General features: G+C 39.9%; 1 protein-coding gene across 8 annotated transcripts in view; it reads right to left on the bottom strand.

Annotated features, from left to right (window-relative positions):
• LOC109888042 (neurexin-1a) overlaps positions 1-16,823 on the bottom strand; it is a 790,431-nt gene that overhangs the window by 717,456 nt on the left and 56,152 nt on the right. For 7 of the 8 annotated variants that reach the window (XM_031835175.1, XM_031835176.1, XM_031835180.1 and 4 more), the window contains exons 5-6: positions 15,905-15,913; positions 15,249-15,299 (exon numbers count right to left, since the gene is read on the bottom strand). In XM_031835175.1, the coding sequence (XP_031691035.1) occupies positions 15,249-15,299; positions 15,905-15,913 (60 nt within the window). The remainder of the gene's footprint in view (positions 1-15,248; positions 15,300-15,904; positions 15,914-16,823) is intronic. The other variant, XM_031835179.1, reaches the window with a different exon arrangement.

The following is a 16,823-nucleotide window of genomic DNA, read 5'->3' as shown; positions in this document are numbered from 1 at the left end:
AATATAACCATACTAGACTATAATCATACTGTAACATGACCATACTGTATTATAATCATACTGTATTATAATCATACTGTATTATAACCATACTGTATTATAATCATACTGTAATATAACCATACGGTACTATTAGCATACTGTATTATAACCATACTGTAGCATAACCATACTGTAATATAACCATACTGTAGTATAACCACACTGGAGTATAACCATAATGTACTTAATATAACCATACTAGACTATAATCATACTGTAACATGACCATACTGTATTATAACCATAATGTCCTATAATCATACTGTATTATAATCATACTGTATTATAACCATACTGTAATATAAACATACTGTATTTTAATCATACTGTTTTATAATCATACTGTATTATAACCATACAGTATAATAACTATACTGTAGTATATCCATACTGTAGTATAACCATACTGTAATATAACCACACTATAATATAACCACACTATAATATAACCATACTGTAATATAACCACACTATAATATAACCATACTGAAATATAACCATACTGTAATATAACCACACTATAATATAACCATACTGTAATATAACCACACTATAATATAACCATACTGTAATATAACCACACTATAATATAACCATACTGAAATATAACCATACTGTAATATAACCACACTATAATATAACCACACTATAATATAACCATACTGTAATATAACCATACTGAAATATAACCATACTGTAATATAACCACACTATAATATAACCACACTCTAATATAACCATACTGAAATATAACCATACTGAAATATAACCACACTATAATATAACCATACTGAAATATAACCATACTGAAATATAACCACACTATAATATAACCACACTATAATATAACCACACTATAATATAACCATACTGAAATATAGCCATACTGAAATATAACCATACTGTAATATAACCATACTGTAATATAACCACACTATAATATAACCATACTGTAATATAACCACACTATAATATAACCATACTGAAATATAACCATACTGTAATATAACCACACTATAATATAACCATACTGAAATATAACCATACTGTAATATAACCATACTGAAATATAACCACACTATAATATAACCATACTGAAATATAACCATACTGTAATATAACCACACTATAATTGTAATATAACCATACTGTAATATAACCACACTATAATATAACCATACTGTAATATAACCATACTATAATATAACCATACTGTAATATAACCATACTGAAATATAACCATACTGAAATATAACCATAGTGTAGTATAACCATACTGTACTATAATCAAACCGTAATATAACCACAGTAACCGGAAGGTTGCAAGTTCAAACCCCCGAGCTGACAAGGTACAAATCTGTCGTTCTGCCCCTGAACAGGCAGTTAACCCACTGTTCCTAGGCCGTCATTGAAAATAAGAATGTGTTCTTAACTGACTTGCCTGGTTAAATAAAGGTAAAATAAAATAAATTAAAATATATAACCATACTAGACTATAACCAGACTGTACTATATCCATACTGTAGTATAACCATGTACTATATCCATACTGTAGTATAACCATGTGCTAAATCCATACTGTAGTATAGCCATGTACTATATCCATACTGTAGTATAGCCATGTACTATATCCATACTGTAGTATAACCATGTGCTAAATCCATACTGTAGTATAGCCATGTACTATATCCATACTGTAGTATAGCCATGTACTATATCCATACTGTAGTATAACCATGTACTATATCCATACTGTAGTATAACCATGTACTGTATCCATACCCTGAGTATGAAACCGTCCCTCACTTGGATTTATGGGATACAGCCCGAATTAAAATGGGAGGAAATCATCGAGCAGATTTCACAATTTATCAGTCATCCCATTGGTCAGACTACCACAAAATGTGACAATTCACTCCCTATGCAAATGTTGGGTCTGAAACATGACACTTCAAGTCAGCTCTTCTGACAGAGTGGTAAGGAGTGCAGACAGATTTCTGGTGTTATAAGGCATGGGGACCATATGACGTACACAGAGCACTTTGTCGAACAAAATGTTAGTGGGAACCGGTCAAATTTCCCCATATAGGTGACTTCCCAACTAAGATGTTTAATTGTCTAGGTTGGGCTCTGCATCAAGAGGGGAGTGAGTGAGTGAGTGAGTGAGTGAGTGAGTGAGTGAGTGAGTGAGTGAGTGAGTGAGTGAGTGAGTGAGTGAGTGAGTGAGTGAATGAGTGAGTTTCAACAGCATATGAAAATATGAATCGTGGCCTTCGGGTATTCAAATCCTGTAGCGCTTTTGCTCAGTTCTGCAACTCATGATTCAAGCGGTATTTATAATTTCTTTAAGGTATTGAGAGTTTAGCTGAAACAGGAAGTTGGAGAAAGGATGGTGGAACAACAGGGACAAAATGGAGGGGAAAAGACGGAGAAGAGAGATAGAGAGGAAGAAAATGAGGGTCCCTTTAAAAGACTGGTTTTGTCCCTCAGTTGCCTCAAGTTGGCAACAGAGAGAGAAGATGTGTGGCTGGGTTGAAAGTATTCCAGTTAAAGACTGGTTCTGTCACTCAGGAGATGTTGGTCTTCAGCGTAATGACTTTTGGTGGAGGCCTACAGTGTGTTTGTGTGTATACCTCTTGAGACAAATTGCCGCTGACCCAGGTGTATATTCCAGGGCAGGGAGACTCGATTGGAGATGGACAATTCCATTTTCTCACAGGGAGCCTTGCCATTTCCCTGCATGCCTCATTGCAAACACATCCTTGGCCTCTACAAAACATAAAAAACCTGAGGAAATGGTTTCAACGGGGTACAGAACTCAAAATCAATGTCTAACTACTTTCCAAAGAACCGTGTACACAATTGGGCTATTTAAATTCAAGTTCAAAATTAATTTGAAATAATAATGAATGGTAAGACAAACCTCCTTGAGATGCCCTCGATTTCCAAGGCAACAGGTATAGGTTTGAATTGATTTACGGCATTGCACAGGCAGGAGGAGAGTGAGCAACAAACATATTCCTAAAAAATGACTTGCTGCCTTGAAACTACTATTTCTTCTTTCTGCTCTGTCTGTCTCACATGGTACAGTGAACAGCCCTACTGCCTGTCTCACATGGCACAGTGAACAGCCCTACTACCTGTCTCACATGGCACAGTGAACAGCCCTACTGCCTGTCTCACATGGCACAGTGAACAGCCCTACTGCCTGTGTCACATGGCAGTGAACAGCCCTACTGCCTGTGTCACATGGCACAGTGAACAGCCCTACTGCCTGTGTCACATGGCACAGTGAACAGCCCTACTGCCTGTCTCACATGGCACAGTGAACAGTAACAAATCAAATTGTATTTGTCACAGTGCTGAATACAACAGGTTGAATACAACCTTATCGTGAAATGCTTACTCACAATCTATTAACGATGTTCAAGAAAAAGAGATAAGAAAATATTTACTAAACAAAGTAAAGTAAAAAATAAAATATGAAGTAACACAATAAAGTAACAATAACAAGGCTAAATACAGGGAGTTCTGGTATCTAGTCAATGTGAAGGGGTACAGGTAAGTCAATGGAAACTGTACATGTAGGTAGGGGTAGAGTTTCTGTGGTATAATTCCAGGCGCCAAAGGATAATAAGATAAGATCTTGTAATGTGCATGATGGCAATTCTCCTTCACAATCAAGGCCCAAGGTCAAACATCGAAAAACCAGGAAGAAAAATGAAGAATAAAAGGGAAGAAACGAGAAAATAAAAGGTTAGATTCCTATCCAGATATACAGTAAGTGGAGGGTAGATTCCTATCCAGATATACAGTAAGTCGAGGATAGACTCATATCCAGGTATACAGTAAGTGGAGGGTAGATTCCTATCCAGGTATACAGTAAGTGGAGGATAGACTCATATCCAGGTATACAGTAAGTGGAGGGTAGATTCCTATCCAGGTATACAGTAAGGGGAGGATAGACTCATATCCAGGTATATAGTAAGTGGAGGGTAGATTCCTATCCAGGTATACAGTAAGTGGAGGATAGATTCCTATCTAGATATACAGTAAGTAGAGGGTAGATTCCTATCCAGGTATACAGTAAGTGGAGGATAGATTCCTGTCCAGGTATACAGTAAATGGAGGGTAGATTCCCATGTAGATATACAGTAAGTGGAGGTTAGAATCCTATCCAGGTATACAGTAAGTGGAGGATAGATTCCTATCTAGGTATACAGTAAGTGGAGGATAGATTCCTATCTAGATATACAGTAAGTGTAGGATAGACTCATATCCAGGTATACAGTAAGTGGATGATAGATTCCTAACAAAGTAAGGGGAGGTTAGATTCCTATCCAGATATACAGTAAGGGGAGGTTAGATTCCTATCCAGATATACAGTAAGTGGAGGATAGATTCCTATCTAGATATACAGTGAGTGGAGGATAGATTCCTATCTAGAAATACAGTAAGTGGAGGATAGATTCTATCCAGATTGACAGTACGTGGAGTATAGATTCCTATCTAGATATACAGTAAGTGGAGGATAGATTCCTCTCCAGGTATACAGTAACTGGAGGTTAGATTCCTATCCAGATATACAGTAAGTGGAGGATAGATTCCTATCTAGATATACAGTAAGTGGAGGATAGATTCCTATCTAGATATACAATAAGTGGAGGATAGACTCATATCCAGGTATACAGTAAGTGGAGGGTAGATTCCTATCCAGGTATACAGTAAGGGGAGGATAGACTCATATCCAGGTATATAGTAAGTGGAGGGTAGATTCCTATCCAGGTATACAGTAAGTGGAGGATAGATTCCTATCCAGATATACAGTAAGTGGAGGGTAGATTCCTATCCAGGTACACAGTAAGTGGAGGATAGATTCCTGTCCAGGTATACAGTAAATGGAGGGTAGATTCCCATGTAGATATACAGTAAGTGGAGGTTAGAATCCTATCCAGATAGACAGTAAGTGGAGGATAGATTCATCTCCATGTATACAGTAAGTGGAGGTAAGATTCCCATCCAGATATACAGTAAGTGGAGGATAGATTCCTATCCAGATATACAGTAAGTGGAGGATAGATTCCTATCTAGATATACAGTAAGTGGAGGATAGATTCCTATCTAGATATACAGTAAGTGGAGGATAGATTCCTATCTAGATATACAGTAAGTGGTGGATAGATTCCTATCTAGATATACAATAAGTGGAGGATAGATTCCTATCTAGAAATACAGTGTCATGACGTTGCCCTCTTTGGGTACAGCAAACCCCATCCCCCTCTCCCTGCCTCCCCCTTTCCTCCTTCAACTAGGCTGCTGTGGTCAGAGAGAGGTTGTGAATTCCTGAGGATCTCCTCATGGCCACACAGTATAGAGATAGAGTGAAGTTTCATAGAGAACAAATGAATTTCTTCCACCTCACAGAACTAGAAGTCCGAACAAATTTCATGTTCCGGAGAAAGTATAAAAGATTGGTGAAGAATCCAGCTACGAACTGGTCCGTTCGTTACAACTTGGGGAAGCTCATGGGAGATGGTGTGGCCACATTACCATAATGCTGTTTATATAATAGCCTCAGATATGAGGTTTACATCTAATTGTTGTATAAGATGAATGAATGAGTATGATACTGTTTACACAATTTTACAATGTGATTTTGGACTGTTTATTAATGAAGGAAACCTCAAAAAGGGAATTGGAGTTAACTAAATCAGAGGACCGCCCCTGAGCCCAGTTAGGGTCAGGCATCCTGGGAAACCCTTTTCTCCAATTCCGAATAAAACCAAACTTTGAGAAATTATCACCAGACCATGTTTCTCTCAATCACGGGAGTACAAAGGTTGCAGGCCATTGATGAATCTTTTAACCATACCACGTGTTTAAACTCTTAGACTATCAATACCGACAGAATAAGAACAAGTCTTTGATATTAATTACTAGTCTGCAGCTCGGAATTCGGTATCATTGAACCCGAAGAAAGACAATCGCCAAAACATCCATTCTATAACGAAACGAATGAATGTCACTCTGAACAAATTGCTCTAACCACAACAGAGAGAGAAAGGGAGAGAGACAGACAATTCTACAAAAGAAACAACTTTTCAACAGCGATCAAGACGACACACTGAGCGTAAATATATATATTGATTGCAATTGTTCCCGAATGAGTGAGCGTTCATGTGCAAAGGATTAATATTTCAATTGTTATAATTACCACTCTGTAGTGACTTCTCAGCTGACTCCCCCTTTTGTCGACCTTAGTGGGCTAAACCGGAACCGCGATTCCGGTTTAGCCCACTAAGGCACATTTCCCTATCATTTCTTGCAACCATATTTACCTTGTTTGTTCGTTTATGCATTTCTGTGAATTACTTAGTTAGTAATAAATACATGATTTAAGACAATTGATGTATGGATGACTAATAGTGAAGACTGGGTTTGTGCAGAACCAACAATTTCTGACTTTTGGAATGAGACTAACGTGAGGTAAAATAAATCATTCATTAATTTGAAGACTAATTGATCAGATAACATATCTGAAAGGTTATATTAGGAAATTATAACCTTGTAATCTGAATATTTTCCTTGGTGCCCCGACTTCCTAGTTAATTACAGTTACATAATTAATCAATTTGATCGCGTAATACTAATAACAGAGAATCTTTGATAACACTAAAAGTCTTAATTTAATGATAGTAAAGACACGACAACAGTAAGTGTATGATAGATTCCTAACAAAGTAAGGGGAGGTTAGATTCCTATCCAGATATACAGTAAGGGGAGGTTAGATTCCTATCCAGATATACAGTAAGGAGAGGTTAGATTCCTATCCAGATATACAGTAAGGGGAGGATAGATTCCTATCCAGATATACAGTAAGGGGAGAATAGATTCCTATCCAGATATAAAGTAAGGGGAGGGTAGATTATATCCAGATATACAGTAAGGGGAGGATAGATTCCTATCCAGATATACAGTAAGGAGAGGTTAGATTCCTATCCAGGTATACAGTAAGGGGGGATAGATTATATCCAGATATACAGTAAGGGGAGGATAGATTCCTATCCAGGTATACAGTAAGGGGGGTTAGATTATATCCAGATATACAGTAAGGGGAGGATAGATTATATCCAGATATACAGTAAGGGGAGGATAGATTATATCCAGATATACAGTAAGGGGAGGATAGATTCCTATCCAGATATACAGTAAGTGGATGATAGATTCCTATCCAGATATACAGTAAGGGGAGGATAGATTATATCCAGATATACAGTAAGGGGAGGATAGATTATATCCAGATATACAGTAAGGGGAGGATAGATTCCTATGCAGATATACAGTAAGTGGATGATAGATTCCTGTCCAGATATACAGTAAGTGGAGGTTAGATTCCTATTCAGACATACAGTAAGTTCAATTTTTGTTCAGATTCTTCCTTTATTTTCAGGGCAGTGTCACCCTGTGAGTCCCAAATGGCACCCTATTCATATAGGTCTCTCATCAAAAGTATTGCAATATACAGTATAGTGGATATTGATCCACACCAGTCCAAGCTAGGAACCAGGCCGAGCTAGGAAGAGACAGCCGGGCTGCTCTCATAACAATCCAACATTATATTTATTTTGTGCTACAACTCTTCTATTCTCACTCTCTCTCCTGTTTCCTCTCCTTTAGGGTTAGGAATTTATTGTCATCAATATACACTACATATATTTTAACCCTTGTGCTTTGCTGAGTAAAAAATAAGTACATTGTGGTATGGGTCAGATTGAGCCGCACAGTTACACACTCAAGACAGACAACGAATCAAGTAAAAACAGCCAAAACTTTATTTTGTCTTGTCAGACCTTTCAGAAAGAAGAAATAACAAAAACATTTGATTAAAAAAAAACATATTTCCTTTCTCACAATCATTTTCTTTTTGAAGCTCATTTTGGAGTGTCTGTGTCAGAGATCTGCTACTCAGTGCGAAGGAGAAGCTTGGGAAAGCTCCTTTTCACCCAAACATAATTAATAAAGTGCAACCAGAACCAGTCAAATCAAAAAACTTCAAAGACACGTTTTTATTTTGGACCAGTGCAAATATCTATACACATGAAATCCTCTGGGTCAAAATGACCAACAATATCATGCTTGTATACACAATCTATTCCACAACACATCAGTGTCCACATTATGAAGTTAGGTTCATGACCCTAAATGGGGAAAAGTCATTTAATTTCATGGAGAAAGAGAGATGAACTAGTATTGTAGACAACTCAAACGTGGAAAGGACACGTAACATAATAGGAGGGTTAAGAGGGGGCCATTCAAAAACAATCATTGAAATTATGTGAAGTAAATTGTGTCGGCCTAGAGTTAGAATGGAGCTAATGTAGCAGTCTTTAGCTTCACAAGGATGTGTGCATGTGTGCATGTGTGTGTGGCTGAATGAGATATCAAGTATCCCAGTATCCCCTCCCTCTCCCTCTCAGCACCACTCAAGGAGTCAGTATCTCCTCCAGGAGTCAGTATCTCCTCCCTCTCCATTTCCCTCTCTTTCTCAGCTTCAGTGTTTGTTTAACACCACCTCTGAATCTTTCAAATCAATGTGCTTTGCTAGATAGAGCGAAACACTGCTCTGGTTATAGAGTAGGCCAGGTACAGTAGGTACAGGAAGGTAGGAATGGTAAAACAGTGCAAGCATCAAATTGCTCAGACCTTCCTTTTCTTTCATTATCTCTGAATTGGAGGTTGACGATGTAATCAACATGGGACCCATGGGGTTCAGAAGCACTGAAGGCATCACACATACCGCACTGACAGTGGTAGGAAAAAGTTCCATATTAAACCACCCAACTATTCTGTATTAGAGTAACATCATGAAGACCACTGCTGTTTTCAGCCAGAGCACTAAAGACTAACTCCCACTTCAGAGGGAAACTCTCCAGGTTCCCTGTTACGCACACTGTGTTCTCTTCAGCCTTACAAAGAAAATACCAGCCAAGTAAAATATGAATTGACGTTTAAGGATTCTTCTGAGACCATACCGCTACTGCAACAAGGACCTTTAGGAAGAATAAGGGGATTTGAGTGCATACGGTACTTAAGCAAAATCAAGCCATAGTCCATGATGACAACTGTAATCCCCATCAACAAGCCGCTATGCAGAACGATATCATTGATGCAAAGCTATCAAAATAAATTTAACAGTGTCTGCGTCCAAAATGAAACTATTTCCTATTCAGTGCTACATTACTTTTGACCATTTCCCATAGGGCTCTGGTCAATAGTAGTGCACTATATAGGGAATAGGGTGTCATTTGGGACAAAAGCCAGTAAAACGTTGAGAGGGTTCTAGTTGAATCATTCCGACGGGTTTGGACTCAAATGGACAGGCCGACTGAAAGGTCATAATCGCTAATAGCCTTTACTATGACAATGAGGTCCTGAATATTTTGAAATATATAGTCAGTTACAGTTTCTTCATTTCTTTATAATTTTTTTATGTGCACATGAACTGCATCGAATATAAGAGCTCAGTCTCAAAAGACACCATATATAGAGACTGGCAAAGTACACATTTCCTAGGTCCTCGAGTTAGGTGAGAAGCCGGTTCAGATCCTAGTTCCTCCAGTCGGGTTTATGTTGAGAAGCCGGGTTAAGTTCCTAAAGTTAGGTTTATGTTGAGAAGCTGGTTCAGTTCCTAGTTTCTCCAGTTAGGTTTATGCTGAGAAGTGTGGCATATTGGAGATTTAGAATGTCATGATTCATCCATCAGTCTACTACAGGAGCATCCACACCAGAGCTACAACTGACACTACATACCAGCATTGCATTTTTCTCCATAGCCACATATATCATATTGATGTTGGAGTTCTCAACATTCCACCATAAGCATACACTCAATCTCCTCTCTCACAACAGTCGAGGCTTTCTTTTCAAAACAAGTCGTGAGTCTTTAGAGTGATCTAAGAGCGGGAAAATAAGAAACTTAAATATATAAAAAAGCAATTTCAGATAAAACAAAATAGGTCAAGCAACATTTTCTGGAACAAAACCACCCGTAGAGTTGAAAATGGGATGGAAATCCATTTAACTAAAATGTCTCAATCAGTACATGGGAATTTACAAAAGTTATTTATATGTGCACTAAATCACACAGCTTTTTATCTGCAACAAGTCAATTGGTTGGAAATACATCTCTTGTGGGAAAATTAGCATATTTTTTATGCCGATTGTTTTATATTCACATGAAATCTGTTGCCAATTGGATGGAAACCTAGCTAGTGACTAGAAAAAAAGTAGGCCTAATTGAACAGGATTCAATCGCATTCAAATGGCTCACAAATAATGTATATACCACTTGGATCTGACACATCCAGTTTGCATACAAACAAACAGACAGGCATGCAACATTTTAAGTGTTTCCCTAAATACAACCCAGTCATACTTGGCACTGACAGATGAATCAATCTCTGAGGATTTACCTTCCATAATTAAAGATTTTCAAAAAAAGTATTACAAAAAGATCATAACCATCAAAAGCAAATGAGACAATTTTTTAAAACTTAGTTTATAGCAAAAGGCCAAGTAGTTCCTCTAGCATATTATGTGTGCTAGCCTGGCCCTCCTGCTTGTAGGGCATATTCTGTGTGCTAGACTGGCATAGCCCTCCTGCCTATGGGGCCTGTTAACCTGGCCTTCCTGTGTGTGCTAGCCTGGCCTGCCTGGCCTGTTTTGTGTGGTAGCCTGGCCTGCTTGTTCTGTGTGCTAACCTGGCCTGCCTGTTCTGTGTGCTAGCTGGCCTGCCTGGTCTGGTCTGGTCTATGTGCTAGCCTGGCCTGCCTGGTCTGGTCTGTGTGCTAGCCTGGCCTGCCTGCCTGTTTTGTGTGCTAACCTGGCCTGCTTGTTCTGTGTGCTAACCTGACCTGCCTGTTCTGTGTGCTAACCTGGCCTGCCTGTTCTATGTGCTAACCTGGCCTGCCTGGCATGTTCTGTATGCTAGCCTGGCCTGGCCCTCCTGCCTGAAAAGTATTTTAAGCCTCACATGGCTCTTGGTTGTGGTGACAGCAATTAAATGCACTGTTGCTGGCAGGCTATTGGTGTGGTATTATGACGTATCCACTTCCCTAGGCTGTATTTCAAATGGTAACCTATTCCCTATATTGTAATACTTTTGACCAGGCTGTTATTTGGGACGCAATCAATGGAAATTAGATTCTGAGACTCTAAGGGCAGCTTCACCAACATTGGAATCTGAATATATGTAAATGTTTACCTCACAAAGGACCTCCACATCTCAACAAACTGTGAAGTTAAACCGCACTACCAGAGCGTAAAGGAGTTGGAGTAATAGGACATTCTCAGAAGTTGTAACTACATTATTACAATGACCAAATAACTGCTAGTATCTGAATGGATAATGTAGGGGCCTAGCTAAAGGCTGTGCAAACATGTTGTACTAGCATTATCAGATTAGATAAAACCAGATGAAAGGGCTGGATCTTCACAGCCTCACAACCCTGTACTGTAGGTGCGATCCTACACCTGTTCGCACACCCTGTATGAGACAGAGGACACACTCCATGGTGAAAGCCCAAAATTAGACTCAGTGTGTTGTGTCAGTTTTCTGCTATGTCAACACTTCTCTCCACCTCTCCCCATGGCTCGCCTTCTGCCACCTCCAGGCTAGTACTTTCTGCATTCCATGTGGCATCCTATTCCCTTTATAGTGCACTACTTTTGACCAGAGCCCTGGTCAAAAGTAGTGCACTATTTAGGGAGTAGGGTGGTATTTAAGATGGTGACATCTGCAGTTGGCACACAATATGCTGCTTAAGGACAGTGTCCAAAGAGCGTATACAGTATATTTCAGTGACGACGCAAGGCACAGCTAGTGTCCAGCTAGCCGTGTGTATAGTCTACAGTACGTCACATCCTGATGAGCTACACATATGTATAGTCTACAGTACGTCACATCCTGTTGAGCTACCCATATGTATAGTCTACAGTTTGTCACATTCTGATGACCTAGCCGTGCGTGTAGTCTACAGTACATCACATCCTGATGAGCTAGCCATACCTATAGTCTACAGTTTGTCACATTCTGATGACCTAGCCGTGCGTATAGTCTACAGTACGTCACATCCTGATGAGCTACCCATACGTATAGTCTACAGTACATCACATCCTGATGAGCTACCCATATGTATAGTCTACAGTACATCACATCCTGATGAGCTACCCATACGTATAGTCTACAGTACATCACATCCTGATGAGCTACCCATACGTATAGTCGACAGTACATCACATCCTGATGAGCTACCCATATGTATAGTCTACAGTACATCACATCCTGATGAGCTAGCCATACGTATAGTCTACAGTACATCACATTCTGATGACCTAGCCATACGTATAGTCTACAGTAAGTCACATCCTGATGAGCTACCCATACGTATAGTCTACAGTACGTCACATCCTGATGAGCTAGCCATGTGTAGTCTACAGTTTGTCACATTCTGATGACCTAGCCGTGCGTACAGTCTACAGTTTGTCACATTCTGATGACCTAGCCGTGCGTATAGTCTACAGTACGTCACATCCTGATGAGCTAGCCATGTGTAGTCTACAGTTTGTCACATTCTGATGACCTAGCCGTGCGTATAGTCTACAGTACGTCACATCCTGATGAGCTAGCCATGTGTAGTCTACAGTTTGTCACATTCTGATGACCTAGCCGTGCGTATAGTTTACAGTTTGTCACATTCTGATGAGCTACCCATACGTATAGTCTACAGTACGTCACATCCTGATGAGCTACCCATACGTATAGTCTAAGGTACATCACATCCTGATGAGCTAGCCATACCTATAGTCTACAGTTTGTCACATTCTGATGAGCTAGCCATACCTATAGTCTACAGTACGTCACATTCTGATGAGCTACTCATACGTATAGTCTACAGTTTGTCACATTCTGATGACCTAGCACATCACATTCTGATGAGCTAGCCATGCGTAGTCTACAGTACGTCACATCCTACAGTTCTGAAGCCGTAGACCTACAGTACACCTCATGACTCGTTGGTTTAGACTTGACATATCCTTAAAATGTTATTTTTCTGCGTAAAATGTGGCAAGATGCCAAGGTGTCGGTCTTACAAACATGTCATGGTAGGTGTACCATTATCACAAAAACCCAACAAAGTAACCTTCATCCGAGTGGCACAGCGGTCTAAGGCACTGTAGCTCAGTGCTAGAGGTGTCACTACAGACACCCTGGTTTGAATCCAGGCTGTATCACAACCGGCTGTGATTGGGAGTCCCATAGGGTGGTGCACAATTAGCCTTGCATCATCCGTGTTTGGCCAGTGTAGGCCATCATTGGAAATAAGAATCTGTTCTTAACTGACTTGCCTAGATTAATAAAGGTTAACAAAATAATAATAATAATAATAATAGCTTGGTTCATATAAGCAGCATTGCGCTATTACAACCAGACTTGAGCATTGGAAATCTCATCCCATTCCTAGTGCAGATACTCAGACTCTCTAAGCATCATTTCATTCAGTTTTAGAGGCAACATCCCATTCCTAGGGCAGATCGGAGTCTGAAAGCTCCCTGTCATTCAGTTTTAGAGGCAACATCCCATTCCTAGGGCAGATCGGAGTCTGAAAGCACCCTGTCATTCCGTTTTACAGGCATGAGAGATTGCCTGCTAACAGCTTAGTTTCCTCCACTGTCCGACTGCCCCATACTGGGCTCAAACCAGTGATCCTCTGCTTCGCAACACACGTGACCGCCCTCCTTGATAACATTCCAACGGCTTGAGCCACCCAAAAAGTTACCGATTGGATAGCTCCATCCGTGACATTTCAAGATAGCTGTGGAGCGATCATAATGTTCGTTCTTAACTCTGTTACACTTGCAGACCAAATAGAATGTTGAAAATAATGTGTATAAGCAATGTCAAAAAAGGCTAATTTGACCTGTTCAATATTCAGAGAAAAGATCAAAACAAGATGGGCGCTAAAAAATGTAATCATCCAATCTCTATGAACGGCCACACAACCTGAACCGCCATTACCAAATAAATAGCACTTACCTTCGTGAAGGGTAGTTGATCTTTGCACTGTTGCCCTGAGTGATTAAAGGAAAGTCCAAAATGTCTACTCTGTGTGTGTTTTATATCCCAATCATGTTCAAGTGTGTGTAATGTACCTAGATATAAAATCACAGTGAAAAATATTGATGTAGTGCAGGCAATGGAAAGATAGCTCCAAATCACAGATATCTGAAATGGTTCCACATACATTTGATTAATTTATGGATATGGTGTCTACTTACCTGTACAAACTAATTTGATTTGACTTTCAATTTTCATTGTACCATGCTCATTTATTTTCATAAACACACCTCTTACCTGGCTTACTTAGACAGTAATGCTACAGTGTTCAGCCAGGTCACCCGTGATACAAGTCAGTACATGACTATCCATCCATGTCTGAGGACGTTGGAAGATGACGTGTAAACCGGGCCACTAGGGGCAACAGTGAGCTCTTTTACCTTCAAGTAGGTTTTGTAAGCATCTGCCTCTAGTGCGAAAGGTTGCATGCTCAAATACAGCAATAGAAAGTCTTTTTTTATATTTATGTTTTAAGCCTATCACAAGGTTAATGCCTGAACTTAACCGTAACCTTAAAAATGTGGAGATAATGTCTAAACGTTACCTTAAACACTTGATTTAATAAACATTTGATAAACATGGATGAATGGCTAATTTTGCCGTGAGACTGAGAGCTTGTTGACAATATTACAGGTGATAACATGAAAATAATTGATTTAGAATGGAAATGGAACACTGGAATGGACTTTTACAGTCCCACGATTCCTATAATGTCAAAGGTCATGCCTTCAAACTCATTTATGCCTAAAATACACATATCCCTACAGATACTCATAACTTGCTGAATTATCATTCATATTTTCACCCACATACATTTTCACCCACACAATCTACAAGCTGCTGAGATATGAACATTGTCTTTCATTGAAGACTGTCAATCCAGCTCACGAGGCAGGACATGTCACATAACATAACTCTTATGGATGAAACAAACAAACCAAACGGTGACTTGCTCTTTAGACCTGCTAGTCTTGAATGATCCAATGATTCAACTGTTAAGGAATCAAATGAACAAAGCAAAGCTGTTTACCTGGAATGCTCAGTAGGGACCTTCGAAGCCAACCTTCTCCTTCCCTGAGCCCTGGGTAGGAGAGGCAAACGGGAAGAGATCAGAGGTCCACTTACCCTCTGTGGAGAGCGGCACAGCAGCACAGCCAGCCAGGATAAGGTGCTTCCCAGCCCATGGGGTGCCAAGGCCATTGCCCGCTGCCTACAACACTCAGGTTGGTCAGACACTGGGGCCAGATATAGCCTTTAACTCATCACACCCCATTACCCATCAATACATTGAAAAAGATGAAGCATTACCGGTGGTCAGGGCTGCACTGGCATCAGGTACAAGCAGAGTGGAGTAGACATCACATATCCCCCCTTTGTGAATGTCTTTATGGTCTTAATGCATCAAGCAGAAATTAAACAATCCACTCCTCATCAAAAAGTGTGAGCTGACCACAAAGTATTAAGCAGGGACCTACCTTGGGTACCGTGACACAAATACATTTTAAATAGTAGCAACATAAAGCAATGCAATTATGCTCATGACTTTACATGCTTAATGAAATCAGCATATAACGCCACAGACAGTGAACTTTAGAATGTCCTGTGACTACCATATAAGGCCACAGACAATGGATTTGAGAGAGTCGTGACCACATGGAGTTTGAGGAAGTAAAGTGTGGAGAGTACCTTTACTACCTAGGATAGTTGATGGAATGTCCCATGGTAGAACGCAGTTTCCAGACAAGAGGAGGAAGAGAGGAAGGAAAGACAGCGATAAGTGTCATGGTCATACTGACAGACAGGGAAGAAGGACCGAAGTACACAGAGTGGGTGCATCCCTAATTGAACCCTTTTCCCTATATAGGGTTCTGGTCAAAGTAAGTGCACTATATAGGGAATAAGGTGCCATTGGGGACACACAGAGAGGCACAATGGGATGAATATCATATCCAAGATGAGGTAAGAGATTGAAGAAAGGATGGCATGATGGAATGCTGGTGTGAGTGTCAGTATGTGGGGGGGGGGGTTACAAGTGAGCAATATTTCATTTCCGGCTCAGACTGAGTACTGCATGCTGGGAGATGAGCATCAACCAGACTGCTGTGGAGAATATGAGTCAGAGGATGTTTCCTAGATGGCACCCTGGGCCTTAGTTAACAGTAGTGCACTACATAGGGAATAGGGTGCCATTTGGGATGCAAAGAAAGACTGCCTTGGAAATGGAGAGAGGTTTTCAATCATCTAACTCACTGTGGCTCACTGTCTGACTGCTAAAGCATTCCAGCAGCAAGGGTAATATAGAGGGGGTCTGGTGTCCTATAGTAGCTACATCACAATCATGCATTACCTTCAGCATGTTTTGGTTTGGTTTTTATCATCACCTTGAAATGAATCACAGCATGATGGCATGATGAAACAGCCGGCCAAATGAGAATGAAGAAGAGTTTGAAACATACTGGCAAGAAAAGTATGTGCTGATTTGAGGCGATGATTCGAGAGAGGGGGGGGAATCAAGACAAACCAAGTCATTCACTGTTGCAAAGCAGATCTGAAAAGCAGATTTAAAAGCCCAGAGTACCCCAGCCAGCAGCAAGAGAAGCAGCAA

The sequence above is a fragment of the Oncorhynchus kisutch genome, linkage group LG11, assembly GCF_002021735.2.
Source record: "Oncorhynchus kisutch isolate 150728-3 linkage group LG11, Okis_V2, whole genome shotgun sequence".
Lineage (NCBI taxonomy): Eukaryota > Metazoa > Chordata > Actinopteri > Salmoniformes > Salmonidae > Oncorhynchus > Oncorhynchus kisutch.
Note: the sequence above shows the minus strand (reverse complement) of the source record. Positions and strands in the feature narration are given on the sequence as shown.